The sequence below is a fragment of the Drosophila mauritiana genome, chromosome 2L (assembly GCF_004382145.1).
Source record: "Drosophila mauritiana strain mau12 chromosome 2L, ASM438214v1, whole genome shotgun sequence".
NCBI classification, from domain to species: Eukaryota; Metazoa; Arthropoda; class Insecta; order Diptera; family Drosophilidae; genus Drosophila; species Drosophila mauritiana.
The window spans coordinates 4397346-4422534 of NC_046667.1; the positions used below are offsets into that span (position 1 = coordinate 4397346).

Here is a 25189-nt window from a genome sequence, read left to right on the forward strand (position 1 = left end):
AAAATTAATTAATCGACTCTCTCTCACGCTGCCAACACTGGTCATTTTGCGCATATCCAACTACAGCTGATCAGCTGTTTGTTGTTTATGTGGGAGCGGCCTGAGAAATTGTTACAAAAAAAATTCGGAAAAGCTGAGAAAAATGAACAATGATAATCCGAATATAGTTTTCAATCCCCTGATAAGCTCCATCCAAAAAGTAGTGCTCTATGAGACACGAGCGGTAAGAAATCACCTCCAGCTGAGCTTTTTCTGACTAATCACATATATCGCCATTTTCAGCGCCTCTATTTGGTGGGCAGCAACAATCGGGAGACTCGGTTCCGCCTCCTGACCATAGACCGACTTGCCCACAACCGGCTCAGTATCGAGGAGAATGCCAACGAGTTCAACAGCCTGGAGATCCGACGTTTTGTCGCCTCCCTTACCGGTTCGCCCAAGGTGACGTCCGCTTACGGGGTCCTCGGATTTGTGCGCTTCCTCGAGGGCTACTACCTCTTGCTGGTGACAAAGCGCAAATGCTGCGCCCACATCGGCCGCCACCTGGTCTACACAATTAAGGACACGGTGATGGTGCGTGTGAACGAGGTGACCTCGCAACGACCACCGCATCCGCACGAGGATCGCTACAAGCGGATGTTTCAGAATATCGACCTACGTAGCAACTTCTATTTCTCATACTCCTACGATTTGACGCGCACGCTGCAGTACAACGAGTCCGCTCCTCGCTACGTTGGTGCCAAGGTAGATCTCGACCGCGATGAACCGCTTCCCGATTGGAATACGCTAACCAGCAATGTGGACAAGGCCCATGAGCGTGTGGATTACGCGTTTCGCACCGATTCCCGCAAGCGCTTTGTCTGGAATGCCTATCTCCTGCAGCCCATGGAAGGCATAATGCTCAAGGACTGGCTTTTAGAAGTTACTCACGGGTTTGTCAGCCAATCCTGCATCAGCATTTTTGGGCGGCACGTCAATGTTTGCCTGGTGGCGCGCAGGAGCTCACGCTTCGCCGGTACCCGTTTCCTTAAGCGTGGAGCCAACTTTCAAGGGGACGTGGCCAATGAGGTGGAGACCGAACAGATCGTCAGCGATGGTCAGAGAATCTGCGCCTTCACCCAAATGCGAGGCTCCATACCGTCACACTGGTCCCAGGATATCAGCAAAATGGTGCCCAAGCCGCAGATTCAATTGGACATTTGCGATCCATATGCGCAGACTCCGTCGCTCCACTTCGAACGGCTGCTCTTCCATTATGGTGCGCCGCTCATTATGCTCAATCTGGTGAAGAAGAGGGAGCGGCGCAAGCACGAGTCGATCATCTCCAAGGAGCTGGAGTACAGTATCCGCTATCTCAACCAATTCCTGCCGCCACCGCACCGCATGAAGCACATCCACTTCGATATGGCGCGACAAAGTCGCCTGAGCGGAGGCAACGTCATGGAGCAACTAGCCATTCATGCCGAAAGTATTGTCCAAATGACGGGTATGTTTTTCAAGGCGGCTGGAAGTGAGCCCGGCTTGCAGACTGGGATTGTGCGCACAAACTGCGTAGACTGCCTGGATCGCACCAATTCGGCTCAGTTTGCGATTGGAAAGTGCGCTTTGGGTCACCAATTGGAGCGTCTGGGTTTTGTTAAATCCGCTAAGCTGGAGTTCGACTCGGATTGCGTGACGATGCTGGAAAACCTGTACGAGGAGCACGGCGATACACTGGCCTTGCAATACGGCGGGTCGCAGCTGGTGCACCGGATTAAGACATACCGGAAGACGGCACCCTGGGGATCTCAGGGTAGCGATGTGATGCAGACCCTCAGTCGGTACTACAGCAACACGTTTAGCGACACCGAGAAGCAGCACAGCATCAACTTGTTCTTGGGCATATACAAACCCAGTTTGACAAAGCGTGAGTACTAAACTCTTTGATTTTTAAGTTAAATTATTTAATATAATTTTCATGCAGAGGGTCCACCCATTTGGGAGCTACAGACGGACTACGACATGCACAACGCATTCGTGCCGAGAGCGGATAGCAAGGCCATCACCGATTGGGTGCGCCACAAGGTTCGCGAGTGCCTACCCTATTCGTGTGCGGACTCCAACAAACTGGTCAAGGAGCTATTTCGCGTTCACAGCAGCGGCCTGGAAATGATCGATGCCTACTCCAACTACCATCAGTCCTTCAAGTGGACTGATTTCAGCGAGCACATTGCGTTCGAGATCAGCCAGCTGGCACTGCGATACATGCCCACATTCCGCACTAATTTCAGTCCGTTCCAGAGGCAGATTCAGACATCGCGGAAGGCCCGTCAAAATCCCTCCATGACAGGGCAAAGTTCCACGGGTTCTATGAACAGCAATTCCTCAAGTTCCAGCGAGGGTGACGATAGCTCCAGTGACGAGGAGTTAAGTGCAAGTTTTGCCGAGAAAGAGGCAAACCAGACGGAATCGACCGAACCAGCCGCCGCCACTCTGGCCACAGGTCTGCCCTCGATGGAGGAAATCTATGGGTGCACCATCAATCCGCCCTCCAAGCAGAGCATGGCTGTTTATAAGAAGTACGTGCAGATGGGCAAGCTGTCCAGTGGAGGTGCGAGGCCGGCTCAGACAGCCGTTGCTCAACGCGATCAGGAGCTGGCCAAGATTATGCGTGGCATTACCCTGCGACCACTCAGTGACTACGGCACCGACTCCTATCTCAGCGTGCGTCCGCCGGTCGTTCCTCGCAAAAGTCTAACTATCTACGCCGAGTACTGTCGCACTCGCAGCACCTTTAATGCCGTGCCCAAGCTAGAGGAGTTCGATGTACTCTATCAATATGTGCAAAAGCTGTAGTCATTGATATGTAATGTCAACTGATATTTTAGTTTGTCCCAAATTGTATTATATATTATAATAAGTTAATTAACATCGTTAATCCAATAGTCTCGCTCTAGAATTTATTTAAATACTTTAATTTCTGCAGTTAACTTACAAAAGTGATTCGTTAAAAATACTCGGAAATGGCTATTGTTGGGAAAGGTTCCTAACAGTTACTGGCCACATGGTCCTCCTGCCTCCGCATGTGAGGGTGAGGCTTGCATGGCGTTGTAGCCGCACTTCTGGCCGAGATGGAGCAGGTGTGGGTTCGTGGGCTTGTACACGGTGGCCATTTCCTGGGCCAGCATGAACTGCTCCTGCTCCGGAAAGTCGTGTTCGCAGTGGTGTTCCCCGCAAATCTTGCACTCGTAGATGTTGGGTCTCAGCGTGTTCCGGATGCGCTGCGAAATGAGTTCAACATCGGGTTAATAATGGGGCTGGGAAAATGCTAGCAGCAACATACTTCCCAAAAGGTATCTCCAGTGGAGCGCAGGAAGTTGATAACCGCATATCCAGGTATGCAGATCAGCGAGAATGAAGCGAACATCCAGCCTATTCCATAGGCCCAGTCCGGATAGGTATAGCGTCCATTGTGGTAGGTGGGCTCGTGGTAGTTGATCAGACTCAACACCCAGATGGCCTGCATTCGCGAAAATTACATGCTTTTAGATGAATTCTACATAGTTTAGGCACGGTGTGACTTACAAAGAGGAGGCAGGGTCCCAAGACTAGCCAGCAGGATCTGAGATAGAAGGAAGGCGCCTTTCCGGTCATTTGTTTGACGTTCTTCGAGAGCCTTCCCGTGCCGTAGAACCAGGCAATGGCGATCATTTGACAGAAGGCCAGGAACATGATCGTCACGGAGGCGGCGTAGTGATCCATTAGCTGGAAGTAGTAGATGCCACCCTGTATGATGTTGGGCATTCCGAAGAGACATGAGATGACGCAGACGAACAGGACCACGATTTCGTGATAGCCCAGGTGCCGCTTGATCCACCGCGGAAAGCCATCCTGTATGGACGTGACCACCACCTCCACGATGGCGAACTGCGAGTTCAGACCGAGGCAGAGCAGCATGAAGAAGAACATGACCGCCCAGAGCTGAGCGTACGGCATCTTAGCCATCGCCTGGGGATAGACCACGAATATCATGCCCGGTCCATCACCGATGACGTCCCTCACATTGGTGTTCTGCTCCAGCGCCAGGTTGCCCAGCGTGGAGAAGGCAAAGATGCCCACCAGGAGACTGGTGATCATATTCACCGCACTCACTGCCACGGTATCCCGCAGGATATTGTTGTTGTACTTGTTGTAGCTGGCAAAGGAGATCATGGATCCGAAGGTGATGCCCAGCGAGTTGAAGTTCTGGGATGCGGCGTTGATCCACACATTGGCGTTCTTCAGCTCCGACCACTTGGGACGGAAGAAGAAGCGCAGACCCTCAGCAGCTCCATCCAGGGTCACCGCGCGCACCATCAGGATGATGATCAGCACGAACGGAAAGGTGGCCGTGAAGTAGCGCACCTTCGCCGACGACTTAATCGACTTCCACGTGGCGAAGTAGACCATTAGCCAGGCGCAGATTAGGCAGGCGAATAGCTCCCAGCGCATCATGCCCGGATACTCCAGGCCACCGCTGATTTGAAGGACCTTGTTTCTACGGAAGGGAAATTATGAATATAAGACCACAACTTATAAAAGTTTGCTATATGTTACTCGAAGAACTCCTCGGATGGAGTGCGAGATGTGTCCGGCGCACTGGCATTAATCCCCTTGCGCTGTGGCACCCAGCAATCCGGCGTGTTCCACCTGGAAATCATGTATGGAAATCCACATAAGATGGAACCATAAAGGAATAGGATATATACAAAACCCACCTGTTGTTGCAGTCGATCCAGGGCATCTCCGTTTTGAACGACGTAAAGAAGTAGTAGATGGAGTAGCCTATGATGACACTATAGTAGGTGGACATGAGGAACGAGACGACCACGCTGGCGAGTCCGGCTCCTGAGAAGGCAGAGAAGAAGCCATCGGTAAGTAACCCCGTTCGCCCAAATCAGTCGGGAATCTCCAGCTGCAGCTCAACTTTATGGCATTGCCAATTGCAATGAGCTGAGCATACGCAAAAATTAGACTTAATTAGGCCAGATGATAGTCGGACCGGTTTCGTATGGAATCACATGTCTAGACTGGCACTCATCTGCATAATTGGCCATGTGCCGGCCTCATACGGCGACAATTGGATCCGTTCGAAGTCGCTCGCCAATCTTGGTTAAATAGTTTTTACACGTTATTAATATTTATTAGCTTGCCTCTGCGTGGGCGTGGCTTGTTTGCAAAATATTGACAGTAATTAAGCGTTTGGCAATGGCAAAAACAGCTAAATGCATTGTATGCAGTAATGACGATCTTGGTGGCCTGTGGATGGGGGCATTTTCCCGGCTTGCCTTCGGGTTTTCACGCCACCTCCACAACACAATGGCCCAGCTAATTAGCTTCCGTCCGTATGGAAGTGGAGCATCGGAATGAGAGGTCTGACTACGGTTGTGATTACCAGGTGTAAATCACAACGCAAAATAGAGCTCGACAAGCTGGCTAAATATGGGATTGACCTTGGCCATGGACTTGGTCATATCCCAGAGCCCTCTTTTATGTTTGTCATGGTGGTTGGGCAAGCCTGGCTTTCAATTGTTTTGATGGGGGTTTTTCAAAGTTATGAAAAGCATGACGCATTTGCAAATTACAAATGACGCAATAGGAGTGTGCAAATTATGTATAATAATAGTAAGAACAATTTAAATCGCCTATAAGATTTATAAGAATATACCATTATCATACGGACCGAATTCACAAACGTTGGTCTTGACAACAGGCTGCATACGTAATATATATTGATAATTATTACGTATACGACCCGTTTGCAGCTTTGTAAGTAAGAGCGAGATATAATAAATTTGATAGCTTAGACCAATGATAACTAAGTGTAATGATAATAAATTGAGTTTTAAACCTTTACTCACCCTTGAACAGTGGACACAGTTGACCCAGGGCCCCAATGGGTCCTCGACCGGTGTATTGGCCAACGGACAGCTCCATGAAGAGCAGCGGAATGCTGCATATGAACAGTATTATGCAATAAGGTACTAGAAAAACACCTGTAAACAACGAATAGCAAAACATTTAAATATGTACGTGTAGCCATGGAGGAGAGCAGCTAAGCAAATAATTTAAATTAATTATAAATATTTGACTTAAGCAAATGCAAATGGCCTGAAACTACTGTCTATCGTTGTACGCGTCATTAGCAGGAGGTCGTGTGCCCGTTTCTACACTGTCACACCAGCTCATTACGCCCACATTTCCATGCCCGATCCCCTCGAGAAACGGGCAAGCTAAGCAGGGGCCCAGCTCCGGGTATCCAAGTGCAAATGAAGATGGACGCGGGCCTCCGAGCTCGCGTGATCGAGAAACACCGGCCAAATGATGACAGTGACCGCTCTATTCTCTGTTCCCGCTGCTCTGAGCTTAAACAAATTTTAATTTATGGCTTTTAAACGCTTCAGCGGAAATGCCGCTTAAAGTGCAAAATTGTCAAATGTTTTTAGAGCAACTAAAACAAACAACTAAACCCCCATATCTTCCCGGTGCCGTCGCACGAAATCAAAGTAACTATCTCAATATCTGCCTTATCGCATGTGCAGGTTTTTTTGGCGGCACTCTTAGTCACTTGCTGGACTCTCACGAGGCACTTCCGCCCAGCGTTACCCGGAAAATCTCGGAATTGCCTACGACTGACCCCTTTCTTAATTCCCAATTGAACCGCAGATCTTTTTCGGAGGCACAGATAAGCGTATAAATAGTATGGTGCAAGTATAGCTCAGCCAAATTAGTAATTAAATAAAGAATTATGTGTGATATATCTATAGAAATCACCATTATAATCTTATCGTAAATATACATTAATGCTATTCAATTTATAGCTTTGTACATATGGGAACTTACCACCGCCACTCTTGTAGCACATGTAGGGAAATCGCCAGACGTTGCCCAGACCCACCGAGTATCCTATGCAGGCCAGGACGAACTGCATCTTGTTTGCCCAGTGCTGCTGGCGAGGCTTCAGGTGTGCCGTCTCATCGGACATGTCCATGTAGCTGTCATCGTCATCCACCCCCAAGGGTCTAAGAAGAGAAGCAGAAGGAGGATTCAGAAATAACCATATAAATTAGTTGATGCGTCAAATGGCTTAATTGCAGTAATCACACGGACCCGAACCCACCAACTGGGGTCTGGCCATTCCATTGGAGGTGCCAACTGGCGTTGCATTGTGCCCGCCGACGAGAATCTGATCCGGTGATCTGATCGTGTCATGGATGGCTGCAGAATGCTGGGCAATTGGTGGTGTGGGTGGAGGTGTCGCCGATTTAAACAGCCGTTCGTGTCAGTTTTTCCCCCATTTGAGTGTTTTGATTAAATCGGGGAAATATTGAAAACATGCAGTTGTGCGTTGCATGTCGACAACACGGCGCTTTTAATAATACACATGTGTTTAGCTATAGCGAATTGTACTAATTGTGGATCACTGCATTGTAATATTTAATGATAAGTTAATTTTAATAATAGACCAATAAATCTATATCCTAGTTTCTGTTCAGCAAATTGACCGATATTACATATTATTAAAAAAAAAACTCAAAAACTCTTGATATATCAACACTTTGTAGGTAGCACAGTAGCACTATATATAGGCAGATATCGAAGAAAAACGTATATTTGCTATCCTTTGTGGAATAGTGCTAAGTCGGGTATAAACAGTCTACTTAACAATCCAGTTATCATTCATGTTTAATCAGCGCTTTATCGCTAATGTTTATGGCAAACAAATCACACGATCACCATTTAATGGCCTGATTCGAGACGTTATGCAACTGGAATTTTTCCCCTGGGCTCTTACACTTTGGCCACCCGGTTGAAGCGGAAGAAGGACTGCTCCGAGTGCTTCGAGGACTGGGCATCGTAGTCCTGGCGGTTCGGCATCTCGACTTTGGCTTACTCCTTTGGCTTATTCTAATCTTGTATTCAGGAGTTACTTCTAGTGCAGTCTTTGAACTATGAAGGTATCCATGGATGGCAAGGATACGTGGAGCAGGAGACGCGGGCACTGGAGGAAACTGGGAGTGGCAACTGATCGGCTTGTGGGCTAGCGCGCTACTGACTACAAGTCCGGCAATTTTCAGCCGGGTTTTGGCCGCAGTCCCGGTGTTTATGGAGCACACAATGGGGAGTGGTAATTGGAATGGCCAACACAAACAGATAAATCACAAAAACGATCGAACCGATCTATTGATCTCGTTAAGGAACGTTGCTTAAAAATAGCTGATGCGAGATCGGCACGTTTCGGGGGCGGTGGGCAATCATGTGGACCCCGCGCCCAAAGATGCCACAAGGGTGTTAAAATCCACTGTTTGCCAAATGCTCAACAATGTTATTCCTATGCTAAGGTGCCAAATGCTGGCCAAATTTGCCACAAATGTTAGCTCGTTTTATCGCCGCCCCTTTGTCAAGCTAATGGCCCTAACTATACACAGAGAGAAACTGCTAGCACAAATTTCAATAAAAAAGTGATTTGAAGTAAAACGCGCTTCTTTACTTCCAGGCTGTTGAGTACTGATTTTGAAGAATTCGCGATTCGAATAACACTTACGGTGGCGTCTGCGGATTGACCATGTCGAACAGCTCGTTGGCGGTGGTGGGCACTCGCCGGATAACCAGCTTGCGCCCATCCGTCGACCCAATGCCAATGGAGGCCAGCGAGCGAACGGAGGTCACATCGGAGTAGATCTGGTTGCCGGCCAGTTCGTGGAAATGATAGGAACTGCCGCTCAGCGAGGCCTGTGGTTGCATGTAGAGCGGATTGGGGGCCTGTAATCCGGAAGTGGCCATCGATACGCCTCCAACCAGATTGCCGCTACTGTCATTTAGGCCCGGAAGATAACCTGCAGGGGATTTGGATAGATAAGCGCATTATAATAGTAACAAGTAAAAGATCTTCTCGGAGACAATCATATGGTACTTCATTGCCTATCAATATCATAATTAATAATTCTACATACGGATTTTATAGTTAAAATGGTCAATTTGAAATTAAATTTGCTAGCTGTTCGATTTATATAGCTTATTATGAATAACTTAAAGGCAGACATTTAATTATTAGTAGGACAACATTATCAACAACCTGTTCAAGTATTTCGTGTAATTAAAAGATTAAGAGGCGTTTCCAAGCAAAGCAATTGAGTACATGCAATTACATACGAGCACTTGGAAACTCAATATGCGGGCGAGGGTTTGAGGGTCACCAACCTGAGACCACGGAGCGCATGCTGCTGTGATGGCTGCCTAACCGCGACTTTAGCTCCATGCTGAGCGGCGAGACGGCCACCGAATCCCCGGCCATGGTGGTGGTGGTGGTGCAGGTCAGGGTAGCCGGCGTGGGTGAGATGGCGGGCGTGGTCACGGGAACTGGAACTGAAGCTGCAGCAGGAATGGCCGCACCTTCTTCATCGCAGTCGTCAATGGTGAAGGTCACCGTGGAGGTGGATCCTGCTGCCGTTGGCTGATGGGCCAGCACCTGACCAGGTTGCAATACTTCCGAACTGGGCCTGGTTCGCACCGACGCCTGGCGCAGTGGCGACTGTTTGTGCAGCGCAGCTGCCATGGCCGCCAGCGATGTGGTGGAGCTGGCCTGGCGGAAGGGAAGTGGTCCTGCTACCGCACCGCTTCCCGGCGGTGTTCCCGGCGTGGCCGGTATTATGATGAACTTGTGGGCCCGCGACGAGGACGACCGGATCAGCCGTGCCTGCTCGTCGCCCTCGTAGCAGCTCTCCGCTCCGCTATCAGAGAGTTGGCTGTGCCTCAAGGGCGCTAGGCCGGTGAGTGGGGCGCGGCTGGTGACCACCTGGTCGGGTGTGGTGTTCAGCACCTGGCTGGCGTCTTTATTGTCCGTCATTTGGAAGGTTGAGGGAGGGCCTCTCTGTGGGAAATTCGTGTGGCTGCTGCAGCCGTGTTGCTAGTTGACACTTGATGTGTTGCAAGTTGCCAGTTGGTGTGTTGCTAGTTGCTTGTTGCTAGTTGCTATTCGCTAGTCGCTGTATCATAAAACCATTTTGAACGCCGACTGTTGTTGGATTTCGCACTGGTTCGCTGATGCTGGGGCCGCTTTCATATCTATCATTTTGAATGGTCGCAATCTGCGATTGCGGGTACTGGTTGACACAATTTTAAATCACATTTAAACCTTGAGTTGCACAATGTTGTTGCTGCTGGCCGCGTGAGTTTGAGCTTTTAAATCAAAATAAACTAAATCATGTGAAAGCCAGCACCAGTTATCTTTATTTGCTTTAATAGAGGTGATTACTTTCTTGAAAGTTGCTCTTTAACCGTTTAATAATATTTTATTTAGGTGTTTATTGTCTGCCTACTCCGCAAATTGTTATCACTTTGTGGGAAATTCACTTTCCCAACTCAGAGTGCACCCATAAAACTGACTGATTTCTTCTTTACCTTTTTACGCACACTTCATATATTTCTCTCGTATTTGTTTATATAAACAAACAATCTGAAGTTTTGTCCCATTTTTTGTTATATTTTATCGCCGTCACAGATAAACCAGCTCGAGCTCTTCAGCCGCACACAGGTGAACAGCAAGTCGCACTTGATACTACAGATACAAATTTGTATCTTATCGGCGATGTGGCCCTAAAAGGTTGCACCCGACCACGTCGCCCACCTCTCACGGTCGCCTTCTTGGAAAGCATTTCTCGGACTGCTTTCGTTTCGTTGCCTTCGATTGACGCTTTTGCCCATATCGGGCTCTTTGAATTTGAAAGTTTTAAAGTGAGCAGGAAACAGAGGCACTACGTCATTGGCACGCGATCTGCTCCAGTGACTCTCCGGTCAGCAGCGGACCACGAAAGGTCAGAGTGCTGGCTCAACTGTGCCGTAATTAATAATTACGCATCTTGCCGCACACATATCATATATCATGGCACGCTAGTGGCTTTCGTTGTAATATGAAAATCAGCCACATTCAAGTAGTAAAAATGTAAATTTTTAGCCACAGCGCGAGGCACGAATAAAAACCGATTAAACTGAGCTCGAAAACATTCTAATTGTGTTTACATAACTGTGTACGAGTAGAGTAAGCTTCTTAAAATATCAACTGTTGGCTATTTGGGGCTTTCGTTCAAGCCCTCACACCAAAAAAAAAACCTGATTGATTACCTTTGTCGGGCAATAAATCACTTATGGTGCGATGTGTGAATTCAATTCGCTTTGCTGCTGAAGCTGAGAAAGCTGAGCCCTGAGAAGTGTTTTGGTAATTGCTTACTTGGGAAACAGCGTGACATCGTATAAGACACCTGTACCTCATTGTAAGTCGTAAGCCGTCTGTAGAAAGCTGCGGCATCAACAGATGTTCTATTCCGGGCACATCCCTTGTATCGCACTGAACTATAAAACCAAATTAGCACTCCGACATGCTAATGAAAGCTGTGCCCATCCAGTGCTAAATTCCCCATTATACAACATGTTTGTTTGCCCAGTTGCTGCCCCCAACAAACAGCCATTAAATGCGGCTTTGCTGCACTAGAAGAGCAAACAAACAAAAATATTTAACACCTAGACCGAAAACATAATCACACACTTTAATGATGGCAATCGGAGCGACGGCGATCGACACTAATAATGGTAATTTCCTTCACTTTGATTCACTTGTTCCTGCAGTTCAATTTAGATTCGAGTGTGGGGCTTCTCATTCATTCATCCGCCGAACAATGCCCAATTTCAATCATAATAAACGTAATAGAACAATCAACGCACATCAAATTACCCGACAACGGCAATCGAGCGGATCAAGATAACGCCGCGTATACTTAATGCCCAGCGTAGTGCTAGGTGCTCAACTTTGCGTACCGCACTTTCGACGACCCAATGGACTAACCATGAGTCCGTGGAAGAGGCCCCGAAAACGTGCCAACACGCGCGCCGTCAAATGTCAACTGATCCAATCCCCGTGTGCGAATATCGTTTGCACTTGCGACCGCTGCTGCGGCATACCACAATCCACAAACCCGATCCGCTCTCGCTCTCCACATACAAACATACACATATGCATATAGTATCTGTGTTTGTGTGCCGCTCTACCCATATCTGGCCCGACCAGATATCTCTCTGCCGGAGAGCGGATCCAGTATTATAAGTGGGGTCTGTCTTGAGAAGCATTACGGGTTAGGCTTGTTCCCGCTCCCCAAAATGCTGGAATATTAATGCGGATTATCTGGCCACCAAGAAGAAGCTACAATTTGCGACACATATGTGAGCACTTGAAGCGCCTAAATGGCCAGATTCAAGTCGAGTGCAAGTGGAATGCTGGCGGAATACTTAATTTAATCAAGTACGCCATCAAACTGATTGTTGATTTATATTTATTTATTTATTTATTTATTAGTTTACAATAAGCGATTACAAGTATGTTCGTTTCTCGTTATTAAATACACGTTTTATAAGTACAATTTAACTATTGCTTTCTTTTTACAATAAGAGCCATTCTTATTCCTTATTATTTTCTCATTTATATTTGCTGCCAGTGCAAAAGTTTTGTCTATGTTCAATGTAACTCTATTTAGGGTACGATTTTGAAGCGGTTCTTGTGAAGAAAAATAAAAGTGTGTGGTAATTGTGAACGAGGCGGTTGCTATTTTTGTGCACTTGCTTGCATATGCATATTGGCTATGGAATTAAGAAAATAATTTTATGCCTGGCATGGGTTAGGGTTAGCCTGTGATTTAGTTCGGATTTGGGAGTCGAGGTGCTGAAACCTATACACAATAATGCGCTATTTAAAAATACCATAGAGTTTGCCTGTGTATTATTTACAAATTCTGTCTCTTTGTGTACGTGTCTGAGTGCGAGTTTATTTTGTATGGTATTTTACTATAAAGAAAATTCTCTTTCTTCTTAAAGTAGTGACTATACATTTTGTTTACGTTTAATAATATTAATTTAAAACTTCATTTTTAATAATTTATTTATCCAGGCCCGACTCCGCGAACCCGCCCTCCCACCACCTATAATCGCATCGGGAAAAGACATGCTCTGTGAAACGGGCGCCGGAAACGGAAATTCGCTGCATAGTTTCCGGCGCGTTGACAGCTGCGCGCTGTTCCCGATTGAGAATGGCAAAGGGGGTTGGGGCAGGGGCGGAGACAAGGGCGCTGGTTCGTTGCCTTTTTAAGTACGCTCTATACTTTTGTCTCTACATATTAGTAAGTTAGTGGAAGTATCTCTTTTGCATTAAAAACAATCACAACAATTTAATATTAATTGACTATAAAACTACAAAAATAATGGTTAATCATAGTAGAGTGTAGTACAAGTAAGTGGTCGAGGGACAGTGGTCAAAATCAAATCCTCCATTAGTCGGTGTTGCGATTAAAATTAAAACAAACCTAGTATTTCCTATGCAATAGATAAGTATCATTTGTGCGCTGATGACGCCTCAGTGGCAGTTATAGTTATGTTCCCTCAACGAGTTGGTGCCTAGATCCAGATGAAACTGTTCCCACGTCTATAAGCCGGTTAGAGTGGTCTGATTTCTTCGAGATTTGTGTGTGTGTGTGTGTTTTGACTCTTGAGCTTGTCTACAACCCAACTGGGACAATCGTTGGCATATTGTCCAGTGGTTATGGATGATAGACGCGGAAAAGTATCTTATTGACCGAGGCCCAACGATCTCTTACATATATTATGCTAGAGAGTATTCTGGGGTGCATTGTTCGTTTTTCTTGTTGGAAATCAAAGGCAGTTTTCAATTTTAACGGGCGAGTTGAGTTGGTATCTAAATTACAGGAAGTAGTTGCAGTTGTGTGTGCGTGTGTCTGTGCTATAATACAAAGTGTTGTTGCTACTACCCACACCCTAAATATTTATAGGAAGTCTTTAGTTATACATATATAACAGAATTAATATTGGTACTCGACTAATGAAGAAGTTGTCGTTAGAGGACGAGAATTCGTTTGTAGCTGCACTCTCTATGGGTGAATTCCCTCACATCTGTTTTGGCAGTTGGTGGTCTCTATGGGGCAGCTAAACGTACAAACACTACGCGGAATTCTCATGTTAGTAGGAAGGAGAATACTAATCGTTATTACAATTAATAAAATTATTTTCTTAAGCTACTATATTACTTTCGTGCATTCTTGATGCGATTCTCGCTTCGTCTTTTTTGCTTTTTACAATAATTCAATCTTTCATAGTTTCGTTTTACGGCCAATGGAGCCGACTATACTTTCAGCTCACAACTTTACTTTTGTTTTTCTTTTCTTCAATCTTGATAATCTTTCGCGATTTAATCTGTATTGCATAATTCATAACCTTTTGCACTTGCCTTTCAAATATTCACAATGTTTTCTTTTTCATTTTCATTCGATTCTCTTACATACTAAAGATATAGCTAGGTGTTGTGTATCAGTGTATTGTTACGTTACGTTTAGGATATGTAATCCGGCGTTGGCTCGGGCACTGCGTCGGGATTGGAGAACAGCGGATTGGGGAACTCTGGCGGATGGGGCAGGGGCGCAATGGTCTTGGGCCTCCTCCTATAGGCCATTAGCCAGCAGGAAACTGCCACGGCAACGGCCACAAGAGCCAACAGTGCCGTGATGACCAGCGCAATGATCAGTCCCACCATAGACACGCAGATATCCTCGACCCTTTGAGCCGCCGGTTTTACTGTGGGAAAAGGAGTTTGTTATTTTTAGGTTTTTGATCAATTTCAGGAATACTCACTGTTGGCATCATTGAGACCTTGACCGCTGCGCTTCTCGAATGTCAAAATGGCATTTGATGAGATTGTGATCTCTTCGCGCAGTTGACCCTCCACACCCGAATTCGTGGCAATGGCGGTCGCATCGGTGGAGTTGTCCGCAATGGAGCGGCGACGTCGCCCGAAGGCGTTGTAGCCACCACAATTGACGGGTTGACAGCGTCCAAAGCAGACTCGTATGTTGCACTGGAAGCGGATGTTATCGCTCGATGGGAACTTGAAGGCATTGAAACTGGCCAGCAGGCTGTTCGTGTCCGGATTGTACTCCCAGTTTCCAAAGATACTGGTATCCGTGGCACAGCCATTCTCATCCGTGACCAAATACTCGTTCTGTACATTGTCCTCCATGGTTTTGGCAATACAAGAGCGGGCGAAGCCTCCATAAATGGCTAGATGTGAAAGATACAGATTAGCATACATTTTAATAGGTCCTAACAATATAATTCTTACTGGCTGGCTCCACATCCACTTGCAGCTTGAGATTGTCGCCGATCTCTGCAGAGTTGATCTCTTCGCCTTCGTTGGTGATGATGCGCATCTGGCAGATCGGCGGCGGTCCTGTGTTGGCAATTGTTCCGGCAGTCGTCAGCATGGATACGTTAAATCCTAGGGTGACATTCTTCTCGCCAGTCTGGTAGACACACTTGATGTTGTAGGCCTGGGCCTTGTAAGTGACCAGCTTGGGATGCTTCTGGATGACCAGCACGAAGCTTGCCACATCCTTTACAGCCTGCATGCCACAGCTACCGAAGTGGACACGGAAGATCTCGGTACGAGGAACAGTCTCGCCAGCCAGGTTGACCACCCGACGGCACTCCTCGTCCTTGCTGTGACCCTTAACGTATAGCACTCCGTTGAATCCTGGCTCCGTAATGTGGATTTCTACTTGAACGCCATCGGCAAGACAACTAACCACCATATCGGGTCGTGGGAAATCGGTGCGGAAGTTGGTGTGGTTGCAGTGTAGCTCCGGATTGCCCGTGTAACCGGTGATGCACTGGCACTGGGCTCGGTGATTCACCGCGTTACAGAAGGCATTCACTCCACACACCTTGGTCAGGCAGGGATCTTCACAGGTTTTGGTGTCTAGGTTGCAGAATCGATTGTCGGCGCACTGATCATTGCTCGTGCACTCTGGCGGCTCCTCCGGCTGGCATTCGCCACGTGGAGTCAGACGGTAGCCCAGATCAATGGGGCAGGTGCAACGGCCGCGCTCATCAATCACCATTCCGCGCTCCAAGGCGCACACACAGTGACCACTCTCGTCGATGCGGAAGCCTTGCTCCTCTCGGCATGGGGTGCAGTATTCGTAGATATCCAAAGCGGTTCCAGGTGGGCAAACACATTGTCCATCTACATCTCGAACGAAGCCCTTCTCGATGACGCACAGCGAACGCTTGTCGCACTGCACGGCTGGGTTGCCAGTGTAGCCTTCAAGGCACTCACAGATCATCGTTCTCACGGGCAATGTATCACGGACACTGCAGAAGGCATTGACTCCGCATGGTTGGGTGGCATTGCAAGGATTCACACACTCTCCGCGCAGACAGGCTTTCTGGCTGGGACAGTCCGCATCGCTTATGCAGATGGGAATGTGTCGCTCCGATTCGCAGCCATTCTTTCCGGGCACGGTTCCTGGTGGACAGGCGCACTGTGGTCGGTGATGATACACCTTGCACAGCTCGTCCTGGGCACATAAAGCTGTTGTTGTACAAGGATCATTACATTTGCCATTGACGCACGCCTTGTCCGTTGGACATTCGTCGTCTGAGCGACATCCCAACGGAGTACAAGCAATCCTGGCATTTCCACCATGTCCTGGGATGCACTCGCATACCGCATGATGCTCGATGGCCAAGCACTGGGCATTGGATCCACACTGTTCACCCTGACAGGCAGGAATGCAGAGCTGGTTGCGGCACACGTGAGTACCCGGGCAATCTGAGTTGATACTGCACTCGGTCTTGGAGCACTCAAACTCTGGGTTACCCTCAAATCCTTGGCGACAAGTGCATACGGGTTTATGGTCCTTAATACGGCATTCGGCATTCAAGCCACAGTTGCAAGGATCTCGGCAGACGCTGTTCAGGCAGGACTTGTCTGCCGGGCAATCTGAATCCGAGATGCAACCTCCAACCTCCTTGATTCCTGGCGTAGGCTTACAGCCTCCCTTTCCTCTGCTGACATAGCCATCCGGACAGATACATAGCATCGTACGCACCGGTGAGGTAGGAGTCACCTCGCAGATAGCAGGCCGTTGGCACGGTTCCAATACAACGCATGGATCCACGCACTGTTCGTTGATGCAGGCCTGGCGACCGGGACAATCAGTGTCCAACTGGCAGATGGGTTGTGGCGGCGGTCGGCAGTCCACGTATGGATTGCCCAGGAATTCGGCAGGACAGCGGCACACGGCCAAATGGTTCTGTGCCCTGCACTCCGCACGCGGGGCACACGGGTTGTGGTAGACGCAGGGATTCACGCACTGCTCGTTCTGGCAGGTCTTGTCCGTGGGACAGTCGTTGTTGCTGCTGCAGCCAATGACACGACAACGCTCGTAGGGATTTCCTCGATAGCCACTCAGGCAGCGGCACTGGGCACGGTTCGATTGCACGTAGCATTCGGCGTTGGGTCCACAGGGATCGTTGATCAGGCATGGGTTGATGCAGTCACCATTGATGCAGGCCTTGCCCGAATCACACTCACCGTCCACGCGACATCCAATGGATCGACAGGAGGCATAGGGATTACCCTCAAATCCGTCCTGGCAACTGCATACGGCGCGATGTTGAGTGACTTGGCAGACGGCGTTAGTTCCACAGTTGCATGGATTGCGGCACTGAGCGTGTATGCAGGCCTCTTGGTCGGGACAGTCCTGGTCGCTCTCGCAGCCAGGTTGCCTGGGCGGCACCATCTTACGGCACGCTCCACTGGCATCGGGCACCTCGTACTCGGCACACTCGCAAACCATAGTTCGTACTGGAACGCTATTGAGGACACTGCACTGAGCAGTTGGATGGCATGGTGAGAGCACAGCGCACGGATCTTGACACTTGTCGTCGATGCAGGCCAGTTTACTTGGGCAATCTCCATCATCTCGGCAGACGGGCTCAACAGGTCTGGGTTCGCAATAAGCGTACGGGTTACCCAATGGCAACTGATCCGGACAACGGCAAACAGCGCGATGCTGCAGAGCCTGACAAATGGCATTCTGGGCGCACGGATTACGTTGACCACATGGGCTAACACATTCGTTTGACACGCAGGCCAGGTTCGATGCACAGTCGTAGTCCGAGTGGCATTCCAAGCGCAAACAACGCACAAACGGATCACCCTCCAATCCCACGGGACAGCGGCAATTGGCGCGATGGTTACGTCCGTAACACTCGGCATTAAGGGCACAAGGATCGCTGGCCAGGCAGGGATTGATACATTCGCGGTTCACACATTGCTTGTCTCCGCTGCACTCGTCATCCGACTGGCAGCCAATGGGTGCACATCCAAACTGGGCATTTCCGGAGAATCCAGGCTTGCAGTAGCAGATCGGATGGTGATTCTTCACCGTGCACTCGGCATTGGGTCCACAGTTGCAAGGACTGGCGCACTGGGTGTTGATGCAGGCCTCGTTCGAGGGGCAGTCGGTGCTAGACTTGCAGCCTACCAGTATCACATCGGAAGCTATGGAGATGGAATGGAAATTAGTATTGCAAAAATGTGAAGAAAGTTAAGGAATACTTACGTGGCAGGCAGCGCTCTTGTGGGTTACCGGAATAACCAGGTGGACAGCGGCAGATGGCCTTTCGCTGCTGCACATGGCAGTAAGCACCAATTCCACAGTCATCCGCGGCACACGGACTGATGCAAATCTCGTTGCGACAAATTTGGTCCCTGGGACAATCGTCGTTGCGGGAGCAGCCAGGATTGGGGATTCGTGGTACATCAACTTCTGTAGTGTAGCATTCGATGCGGGGATTGCCTTGGAAGCCCTTAGGGCAGTTGCACTGAGCATAGTGATCCCGAGCTGTACACTGGGCATTGACGCCACATCTCTCCAGTCGGCAGGCATCCAGACAGTTTCCATGCGAACAGACCTCGGTATTGGCGCACTCAGAATTGTGCTGGCAGCCGGAGATGACCTTTGGTACAGTGATGGGCACGCAGTTGCGTGAGATATCCGTCACTGTATCGCCGGGGCACTTGCATGCCATGGCTCGCTTTGGAAGGGTATCCAAGACCGTACAAGTCTGCTGCGGAGTACAAACATGAGGCGTGGCGCAAGGATCTGCGCAGCGCTCATTGATGCAAGCCAATTTCGATGGACAGTCCGCATCCTGGATACACTGGGGCTTGGGCGTCTTCACTGGTATATCGCACTGCACATGTGGATTGCCCTGGTAACCGGGTCGGCACTCGCACTGCGGCTGATGGCGACGACCCACACAGATGGCGTTTAGGGTACAGGTCTCCTGATCGCAAACCGGTCGGCAAACGCGATTCAATCGATCGCAGGCTTCGTGATCCGCACAATCCTCGTTGTACTGACAATGTCCAGTGATGCAGGAGATGAAGGGATTTCCCTGAGTTCCGGTTGGACAGATGCACACAGCTTGGTGGTTCTGAGCCAGGCACTGGGCCCCATTGCCGCAGCGCACTTGGCCATGAGTGCAGGGATCTACGCAGTTTTCGTTCAAGCAGGTCTTGTCATACGGACAGTCGGCGTTGATCTTGCATTCAGCTGTAGGATCAAGGATTACATCAGTCTATGTATTTAAGGGTGTTTCATTCGGAGTACTTACGTTTGTAGCATTGAACTTGTGGGTCACCACCCCAACCAGCTGGACAGAAGCAAATAGGTCGGGAGTGCTGGACGCGGCACTCGGCATTTCCGGCACATGGATTGGCCTCGGCACAAGGATCCTGGCAACGCTTATTGATGCAGGCCGTGGTCGGCTGGCATTCCGAATCGTGGGTGCAGCCAGTCTTGATTTCAGCTGGAAGTATAACACATTATTAGTGGATTCAGTTTTATCCTCATTATAAGTGGTAGCTTACGTGGCTCGTAGCAGTTGGTGAATGGATCTCCCTGTGTCCTCTCGGGACAGCTGCAAATGGCGCGATGTTGTTGGGCCAAACACTGGGCGCTTCGAGCGCAAGGCGATGCATCCAGGCAGGGATTGACGCAGTTTCCGCCACGACAGGCTTCCGTATCCTGGCACTGATCATGTGACGTACAGCCCTGATCACGTGGGGGTTCTGAGCAAAAAAATCATGGATTAGAGTTTGTTCCAAAGTAAATGTATGATTGCTAAATGTTTATGTGCAACAGTTAAGAGTTATAGAGTGCAGTCAAAATATATATAGGTGCAACTGTTCAGGATAATGGTTTTGCATCACTATAAATGGGATTGTAATTCAAGATAAATATTTGTAAAAGCACTTTATAAAAAACCTGCTGCTGCAATGAGAAAAGCAAACTCAAAAATAAAGCGTATTTAAATAAGCTGAAATGAGGAGTTCCAAAAGCTAGGGTGGGTTGAGCTAATCAACCCACTCTAGGGCTTCATGTGATCTTTCCACCAGCCATATCTTACCTTTGTGACATCCAATGTCGGCTTCACCCACATAGCCAGGTAGGCAGCTGCACATCATGGTGCGCAGAGGCAGTGTGTCGACCACTTCGCAGATGGCATTGGCGCCACACGGATGCGTGACATCGCACGGGTTCTTGCACTCGCCGCCGAAGCAGGCCAGTTTGCTGGGACACTCCGCATCCATGGTGCAGCCCTCCGGTTGTGTTGGCACAAGATCACATCTTACGGTCGGGTTGCCACTGAAGCCAGCTGGACAACGGCACTGAGCACGATGGTTCTCCACGCGGCACTGGGCTCCAATGCCACAATTGCACGGGTCTTCGCAACGTTCATTACGGCAGGCGAGGTGGAAAGCACATTCGTCATCGGATCGGCACTCTGGACGTTCGCAACGCACCAGAGGATTACCGCGGTATCCCTCCAGGCAATGGCACCTAGCTCGGTGATTGAAGTCAGCCCGACAAATGGCTCCCGTTCCGCACTGTGTGAAACCACAAGGATCAACGCACTGCTGGTTAACACAAGCCTCGTTGGCGGCACATTCACCGTCCGATCGGCATCCCAGAAGGTAGCAGTTCTGCAAGGCGTTTCCAGTATATCCCTCATTGCAGACGCACAATGGCCGGTGGAGCTGGACATGGCAACGCGCCTGTGGGGCGCAGATGTTCGATTGCTCGCATGGATTGCGGCAAACTTGGTTGATGCAGGCCTTGTCATTGGTGCAATCACCGTCACTGATGCATTCCGGTTTGGGCTCTGGCTCCGGTAGCTGCCTCAGACACTGAGCGTACGGAGAACCGTAGAACTCCGGTGGACAGCTGCAAACAGCCTTGTGGTTGATGGCCCGACAGATGGCATTGATGCCACAGGCATTCAGGCAAGGGTCACGGCACTTTTGGCTAACACACGCCCTGTCTCGGGAACAATCCTCGTTGATAACGCATTCCGGATAACTGCAGGTGGCAGCTCCATTGTAAACGCGACAGATTCCGTTGCTTCGGCACGGCGAAGGCTGGCAGGGATCGATAGGCTCAGCCTGGCGTGGTTCCTCGCACTGGACGAACGGATTGCCCACCATGTTGGCAGGGCAACTACACACCGGGCTGTGGTTGATCGTCTGGCAAACAGCTCCGAATCCACACTCTCCCACGCAGGCATCCACGCACTTGGAGTTGATGCAAGCCCGATCCTTGGCACAGTCCGAACTGAGGGTGCACTCAGGGCGACATCCTTGGGCCAGCGGATTTCCAAAGAATCCGGGCAGGCACTCGCACACGGCCTTCTCGTTCTGAATTCGGCAAATCGAATTGGGACCACACGGGGACGGGTAGCAAGGATCCGAGGGAGGAGGTGGTGTTACCTGACGGGTACACTGTGCAAACGCGTTGCCAGTGTAGCCCGGCGGGCAGGAGCAGATCGGTATGTGGTTGTTCATGGTGCAAATGGCCTCTAGTCCGCAAACTCCTGGACAAGGATCCTGGCACTTGCTGCGGATGCAAGCCTGATTGGCCGGACACTCGGAGTTGCCCACACATTCGGGGCGACAACCCTCGTAGGGATTGCCGATGTACTCCAGTTGGCTGCACTCGCAGACGTAGTTCTCTCCTTGAACGCGGCACACGGCATTGGTTCCGCAGGGCGAAGGGTAGCAAGGATTCTTGGGAGTTGGTGGTGGCTTTGGTTCGTCTGAAAACGTTAATATTCATATGTTAGGATGCTATATAAAAATAAGATATTCTTAACAGTGGGCCCTGCCTAATTACAATATGCAAACTTGTTTGGGGTTCTTAAATGTTAAGAGAAACATTTATAAATTGGCGCAGGGGGTTTATGATTTTTGGGTAATATTCCTGTTTAAAAGGACACTCTGGACTCTGGTTTTAAGATATGGAGTTAGATTCTGGATTTGGGTGTCGTTACTTGGTAAAATCTTACCACGTGGTTTGGGCAGGCAAATTCGGAATGGATCACCCGTCATGCCCACGGGGCACTGACAGTTCGGAATGTGAAGGCTGACCGTACACTGGGCACTCTGGCCACAGCTTCCGGGACAGGGATCGCGGCACTTCTGGTTCATGCAGGCCAGGGTATTAGCACACTCATCGTGGCTTACACACTCCGGTCGGCAATTTGGCGGGGTACCCTGGAACTCCTGCAGACAGCGACACTCCGCTTGTCCATTTACATTCGTGCACTGCGAGTTGGGACCACAGGGTGAGGGTTGGCAAGGATCGCGCACTGGTTCTGGTACTCTGGGAACTGGAATGGGGTTGCACCGCACAAACGCATTTCCTGTGTATCTCGGGACGCACTCGCAATGGGCTCTGTGCTGGATCGCCTGGCACACTGCATTTAGACCACATTTGCCTGGACACGGGTCCACACACTTGTTGTTAATGCAGCTGTGCACTTGGGAGCAATCAGAGCTGGAGTAGCACTCCAAACGGCAATTGGGCGGCTGACCAAAGTATCCGGCTAGGCAAGAACAGATGGCGTTGCCATTCCTCTCTAGACACTGGGCATTTGCTCCGCAAGGCGAGGGTTGGCATGGATTGGATATCGTTGGAGGTGGTGGATCATCGCGAATTGGCTGGCAGGACACGAACGCATTGCCCGTCATCCGCTCGGGGCAGTGGCACATGGCAATGTGGTTAACGGCATCGCAGAGAGCATTGAGACCACAGTGACCTGGGCAAGGATCAACGCACTTCTGGTTGACACACGCTCTATTCCTGGGACAATCAGAGTTCAAAACACATTCGGGACGGCATCCAGTGTAAGGATCACCATGATACTCTGGCAGGCAAGAGCACTGGCCATTGTTGCACAGAGCATTGGCTCCGCAGGGCGAAGGCTGGCAGGGATCGGAGGGAGCTGCAAGAGAAATGGGGCCTAGCTTAGCGAAATCTTCTTGGCTTTCAGTTAAAAGGTCGGGCATACTCTTCGGAGGCGGTGGTGGTGGCAGAACTCGGCAGCTGGTAAACGGATCTCCAGTGTAACCAGCGGGACACGAACAACTGGGCGTATGATTGATGACACTGCACTGGGCAGCAAAGCCACAGGCTCCAGGACAAGGATCGCGACACTTCTCGTTGATGCAGGCCAGATTACTGGGACACTCCGCATTGATGGTACATTCCGGACGGCAGTTGGGCGCCGCTCCCACATAATTGGGAAGGCAGCTGCAACTAGCTCCGCCATTAACCACCCGGCACTGGGAGTAGGGTCCACAAGGTGATGGCACGCAAGGATCGCGGATATCATTCGATTTCGGCGGTTGTGGAGGCGGTACTGGCAGACAGCGGGTCAGAGCATCTCCGGTGAATCCGGGCTGACACGAGCACAGCGGACTATGATTGCGCACATGGCACTGGGCATTCAAGCCACATGCTCCTGGACAAGGGTCCTGGCACTTCTGGTTAATGCACGCTCTATCCGCTGGACACTCGGCGCTGATCACACATTCCGGACGACACGAGGGCGGTGTGCCCACAAACTCCGGGAGGCAGGAGCAGATAGCCTGCCCTTGGGACTCGCGACACTGAGAATTGGCACCGCAAGTCGACGGCTGACAGGGGTTTACGTATTCCGGTGCAGGGGCTAAAGGAAGTCAAAGGTGGGATTTTTAAAATTTGCATTATAGCGGGCCAAAAGCGAAGCATTGTTAAAGGCAACCAAAAGCGAGATTAATTATTTCTAAAGCTAGCATATTGTCACTGAGCATAATCGATGGAAGAGACCAAGGAACACTTGATGGTTTTATATTTAAACAAATGAGGTAGCTAAAAGGTAATCGGCAGTAGTATTCCGCTATTGCTTAAACACAATATTTTTTTAAGATTTCAGCATAATATCACAGAACATTAATGGTCACGTTGAGATCAAAGCATAGAGATCAAAAATGTTTGAGGATTAGGTCGTAATGGGTAGATTAGGGCACTTAAAAGGAGAAGATAACTGAGGCAGAGAATTGAGTACAGCGTTGTTGTTTGCAGCATTAGGAAGTAGTCGGATTTAGTTCGGCATTGAAAAGTTCTCCCAAAATATGACAGAATATTATCAATGGACTTATATGTTCCATGTAAGACAGAGCAGAACTATTCGAGTAAGGCGTTGTTTTTTAGAGAAGAAGTTCGCATTAGGGTCGGTTTTAGATAGCTGAAGTAAGGAGATTTTTTCTTACGTTCACGCTGTGGTATGTGACAGCTGTGATAGGGATTGCCCACATGGCCCCTGTGACATTCGCAAACTGGGCTGTGGTTAATGACCTGACAGAGGGCATTAAGACCACAAACGCCGGGACAAGGATCGCGACACTTTTCGCTCATGCAAGCCATGTGGCTTGGACAGTCCGAGTTGACGGTGCATTCGGGTCGGCATATCTCAGAGGGATTGCCATAGTAACCCGGCAGGCATTGGCAAACGCTCAAGTCGTTGTGCGGCTGACAGAATGCGTTTACGCCACAGGGACTGGGATTGCAAGGCAGGATCACCACGGCAGGTGGACTCGGCTCTGGTCGAGAGCAAAGGCTGTAGGCATTGCCCACATAGCCCTCGGGACAATAGCACACGGGACTGTGGGCCACCGCACGACAGAGAGCTGAGAAACCACAGCTGCCGGGGCAGGGATCAATGCACTTGTAGTTACGGCACGCCTTGTCCGCCGGACAGTCAGCGCTGTTCACGCACTCCGGCCGACAGAAGGGCGGGGTGCCATGATACTGGGGTAGGCAGGAGCAGCGAGCTCCGCCGGACGTGGCTTGGCACTCGGAGTTCGGGCCACAAGGCGAGGGCTGGCAGGGATTCACTTCATCGCGCTCTACAGGGGGAATAACTAAAACAGTGTTGTTAGATAAGT

General features: G+C 49.6%; 3 protein-coding genes across 10 annotated transcripts in view; 1 reads left to right on the forward strand and 2 right to left on the reverse strand.

The window, feature by feature from the left end:
• The first annotated feature begins 48 nt into the window (after nt 1-48).
• Nucleotides 49-2924, forward strand: LOC117138307 (polyphosphoinositide phosphatase). The gene is made up of 3 exons (XM_033300316.1): nt 49-223; nt 283-1906; nt 1964-2924. Exons 1-3 carry the CDS (start codon nt 143-145, stop codon nt 2833-2835), a joined length of 2577 nt encoding a protein of 858 aa, XP_033156207.1. The 5' UTR covers nt 49-142; the 3' UTR covers nt 2836-2924.
• On the reverse strand, nt 2923-11906 carry LOC117138291 (sodium- and chloride-dependent GABA transporter ine). 4 transcript variants are annotated; one of them, XM_033300285.1, is made up of 10 exons: nt 11830-11906; nt 9220-10197; nt 8564-8855; nt 6862-7040; nt 5880-6014; nt 4737-4866; nt 4576-4668; nt 3565-4516; nt 3323-3499; nt 2923-3260 (listed from the first exon to the last, which is right to left on the reverse strand). In XM_033300285.1, the coding sequence occupies exons 2-10, from the start codon at nt 9863-9865 to the stop codon at nt 3033-3035; spliced, it is 2832 nt and encodes a 943-aa protein (XP_033156176.1). In that variant the 5' UTR covers nt 9866-10197; nt 11830-11906; the 3' UTR covers nt 2923-3032. The 4 variants fall into 4 exon arrangements, with proteins under 4 accessions (XP_033156176.1, XP_033156165.1, XP_033156186.1 ...); XM_033300274.1 differs by having other exon boundaries at nt 11737-11903; XM_033300295.1 differs by lacking the exon at nt 11830-11906 and having other exon boundaries at nt 9220-11096.
• A 424-nt stretch (nt 11907-12330) lies between these two features.
• LOC117150272 overlaps nt 12331-25189 on the reverse strand; it is a 94211-nt gene continuing 81352 nt past the window's right edge. For 3 of the 5 annotated variants that reach the window (XM_033317079.1, XM_033317078.1, XM_033317077.1), the window contains 9 exons: nt 23272-23931; nt 22267-23205; nt 20332-22017; nt 19793-19993; nt 19537-19731; nt 18480-19475; nt 15191-18418; nt 14704-15129; nt 12331-14646 (listed from right to left, as the gene is read on the reverse strand). In XM_033317079.1, the coding sequence (XP_033172970.1) occupies nt 14405-14646; nt 14704-15129; nt 15191-18418; nt 18480-19475; nt 19537-19731; nt 19793-19993; nt 20332-22017; nt 22267-23205; nt 23272-23931 (8573 nt within the window). In that variant the 3' untranslated portion in view covers nt 12331-14404. Of the gene's footprint in view, nt 14647-14703; nt 15130-15190; nt 18419-18479; nt 19476-19536; nt 19732-19792; nt 19994-20331; nt 22018-22266; nt 23206-23271; nt 23932-24514; nt 25166-25189 lie in introns of all 5 variants that reach the window. The other 2 variants (XM_033317081.1, XM_033317082.1) reach the window with 2 other exon arrangements.